Source organism: Belonocnema kinseyi, chromosome 10, assembly GCF_010883055.1.
Source record: "Belonocnema kinseyi isolate 2016_QV_RU_SX_M_011 chromosome 10, B_treatae_v1, whole genome shotgun sequence".
Classification (NCBI taxonomy): Eukaryota; Metazoa; Arthropoda; class Insecta; order Hymenoptera; family Cynipidae; genus Belonocnema; species Belonocnema kinseyi.
In genome coordinates, this window is record NC_046666.1 from 59,830,798 (window position 1) to 59,834,716 (window position 3,919).

The following is a 3,919-nucleotide window of genomic DNA, read 5'->3' on the forward strand; positions in this document are numbered from 1 at the left end:
TGTTTCATTTCACTATTAAATCTTTCGAAGTTACAAACTGTTTGCATGTACAGGATAATTTCTACGTGCTGTATTAAATTCAAGGTTCACTCTGTTCAATAAATTAACACCAAAAAATGCTCTTAAAATTATTTATTAAAGAACATCTATGAAAGGAGAATTTACATCAACAAAAAAGGATAACTAACATCATTATCGTAATTGCAAGTCGCGCTCAGTCTGAGTATACAAAAAATATTTGAAAGGGAGTTCACAAAGTTCACAATAAGAGTAGTTTTCACTTTCGCGTCTCAGACCGCACTGGTCTTTCGACTCCTCTCCTCCCCCTAGCGAGGTGAAAAGATCAAAATCGCCCTGATTTTCCGACGTTGCCAGAGATTTAGAAATTGGAAATTCGAAAGTTACAAAATTCGCAACGTCGCACAGGAAATGGTCAGAGGGTCCTTGCCCGCATGGGCACCACTTGGGACTTCTTCAGGAGACAACTCTATTCATAATTTTATGGTCGCACTTACTCCTGAAGGCCAAAACGTACAATATTAAATAAAAATGAAGTACATTTAAAACCATAATTATGATGATCCGTAACTAACATGATATGTTTAATTGTCAAAAAGTTTGAAGGACAATCTAGTATGGTTAACATTCAGTATACGAGTCATTCAATATATTACTAATATAATACCACGTCAGAAATGTCAACGCTTTATTGTAATACGAAGTCATTCATCGATGGGAAGAATACAGACTTTGGACACAGGTCTCTTAAGGGCAGAATGGCCCATTTGAATGGATACTACTCGGATGGTACCGTCTTGCCCCGGATGACACTCTGTGATTCTTCCAAGTCGCCACTTTAGAGGTAGTAAATCATCATCCCGTACTACTACCATTGTTCCCGGTAGAAGGCGATTGTCTACCGGCTGAGCCCACTTGCGACGTTCTTGTAGTTGGCTGAGGTACTCCCTTTGCCAGCGCTGCCAAAAATGTTGCAGCATTTGTTGCAGGTGTTGGTATCGGCTTAATCGATTTCGTGGAATTTCACGCAGATCCGGTTGTGGTATGGCAGTAAGTGAGTCCCCAGGTAAGAAATGCCCAGGAGTTAAAGGTCTCAGGTCGTTAGGATCGTTGGATAGTGGGCTCAAAGGACGTGAGTTCAGACACGATTCAACTTCCGTGAGTACCGTATAAAGTTCTTCATAAGTGAGACGTGTGTCTCCTACTACACGATACAAGTGCCTTTTGGCGGATTTTACCGCGCTCTCCCAAAGACCTCCGAAGTGAGGCGCATTGGGAGGAATCATATGCCACGATATCTGTTGATTTACAAGAAAGTCATGTAAATCTCGTTGAAAATTATTATTCATTAACAATGCATGCAGTTGTTGAAGCTCATTACGCGCGCCTACAAAATTTATCCCATTATCTGAGTAAAGAGCCTGACATAAGCCTCGGCGAGAAATAAACCGTTGTAAACAGTGCATGAATGCATCGGTCGAAATGTCGCGTGCCTCGAGGTGCACTGCCTTCGTTGCGAAGCATACAAAAACGCAAAGGTAGGTCTTGATCGTAGTGCGACTCCGCAATTTGTCTATAATATAAAATGGTCCGGTGTAGTCGACTCCTGTCTTATTAAACGCCCTGCTCGGAGTGACCCGCGACGAAGGATTTACCATGAGATATTCTGTTCCAATTGGTTTTGCCCTACAACATTTTATACATTTTCGCAGAACTTTCTTTATAGCATTTTTGCCCGACAATGGCCAATACTGAGTTCTTACAGCTGCCAACGTAGTTTGACAGCCAGCGTGCAATAATCTCAAGTGTTCATAGTGAATTATCAGTAACGTTAGTGGATTATTCGGCGCTAAAATAATCGGATGTTTTTGATTGAATGGTACTGGAGCGTTTGCGAGCCGCCCGCCCACCCTCAGCAGCCCTTGCGCATCAACAAACGGATTCAGCAGTAACAATCTACTTTTTTTTGAAACTAGCTCAGTCTCTTTTAGGTCGTGTATTTCCTTCGCAAAATCCTGAGACTGAGCCAGTTTCAAGAGACCTTTGCGCGCGAAAGACAATTCATTTGTATCAAGATATTGTAGTTTTCGTAGATCTTTCGGCCTTTTTAAATTTTGAATAAAGCGCAGACAATAGGCTGTGACTCTAATGGCACGAGTTAGAGAAGAAAAACGTTCGAGTAGTGAAAAATTCAGTTCAGTAGAAACAAGAAGCGCATGCTCGCATTTACGTTCTTCTGGCATTTCCTCCTCCTCTGGAATCGGTGAGATCGGCCACATGTTCATATTTTGCGAGAGCCAGGCAGGTCCTTTCCACCATAATTTACAGTGGGATAGATCCTCTGGATTGACTCCTCTAGATATGACATCAGCTGGATTGTCCTGTTATTGCACGTGGTACCAATTTTCGTTTGTTAGATTCTTTAAGGGTGCTACGCGTGATTTCGCACATAACAACCGAATAGACTTATTACCGAATCGATCTGACGATCTCAGATAAATGCATGCGCCGTACGGACGTTCTAAGGCGTCGCTGAAACCATGAAGTTGCACAAAGTTTGCCCTATTTTGATAACTCGTCGTTCTACGGAAATCTTGTTGAGTACCATGAGGTCAGTGCTTAAATCCTCCCACTCAGAGTGCAAGTTCTGTGGCAGAGATTCGTCCCAGTCAATTTTGTAGTTGCCACAACCGTTGAAGGAGGATTTTTGCCTTAATCACAGCTGGTCCAACTAGTCCTAGTGGGTCAAAAATTTTCGCAATTCTTGATGAGATTGTTCGTTTCGTGATCTTTGCATATGGAGCTTCTTTGAGCGAGTATTTCAAGGTGTCTGACCGTGGGTCCCATAATAGTCCAAGAATAATTTGAGTCATTGAGTACCGATGGATCATTCGAAGCCCATTTTGTCAAGTCCATTCCTGCGTCAGAAAGAAGTTGAGTAAGTTCCCCTTTGAGTTCCTTTGCCTCCTCCACAGTGTCTGTCCCGGTGAGTAGGTCGTCCACGTAGAAGTCTCGTATAATGACCTGACTAGCGGTGTGATAATTTTCCTTATTCTCTTCGCCAATTTTTCTGAGAGCTCTTGTAGCTAGAAAGTGAGCGGAAGCGGTACCGTAGGTCCCTGTACTGGGACAAAAGTGCTGAATAGGTTTTGTAGAGTCCGTTCTCCACAAAACTCTCTGTAGATCCTGCTGATGGTCAACAACCCTAATGTGTCCATACATTTGAGCGATGTCTGCTGACAGTACAACCGAATACTGACGAAATCGCAACGTTATTTATAAGAGATCGTTTTGTACTACAGGACCGACTCGTTGTACGTCATTGAATGAAAGGCCGGAAGAAGTTTTTGCAGAGCCATCGAATACAATCCGTAACTTCGTTGTTGTGCTGCATTCCTTGAATACGGCATGGTGCGGTAGATAATTTACTGATTTCACAGTACTGATTTCGTCCTGAGGAATTTGAGTCATTTGTTTTTTTTCTTCATAATCCTTCATGAAGTCAATGTATTTTTCATTCACTTCAGGATGTTTCTCCCTCTTGCGTTCCATAGCGAATAGACGTTTTTTCGCCATCTTTAGAGAGTGACCAAGTTCATTGACCTCGTTTTTGAGAGGGAGAGAGACGATAAATCTCCCTTCCGTGTCACGCCTCGTTGTTGCTGTGAATTGTTGTTCGCAGACGTCACTTGGGTCTAGTTCTGGATGTGGAAGTTTCGTTGTGACGTGTTCAATTTCCCAAAAACGTGCAACCCGATCATGCAGTTGTTGGTTGGTGATAAGATAGCCTGACAATCTGGGCCTGAGTTTTGTAGCCGGAAGTTCCATTGGCCCAGTGATAATCCAACCTAGCATGGTCTTCTGAATGATTGGTTGACCGTCATGCAGCTGAATTTGTCCA

The 3,919-nt window shown here is 42.7% G+C and overlaps 2 protein-coding genes across 2 annotated transcripts; both read right to left on the reverse strand.

The window, feature by feature from the left end:
• Window positions 1–722: 722 nt before the first annotated feature.
• On the reverse strand, window positions 723–2,297 carry LOC117181152. Its single transcript, XM_033373719.1, has one exon. The coding sequence runs from the start codon at window positions 2,295–2,297 to the stop codon at window positions 723–725; it is 1,575 nt and encodes a 524-aa protein (XP_033229610.1).
• A 997-nt stretch (window positions 2,298–3,294) lies between these two features.
• On the reverse strand, window positions 3,295–3,873 carry LOC117181153. The gene has a single exon (XM_033373720.1). It carries the CDS (start codon window positions 3,871–3,873, stop codon window positions 3,295–3,297), a length of 579 nt encoding a protein of 192 aa, XP_033229611.1.
• Window positions 3,874–3,919: the final 46 nt, after the last annotated feature.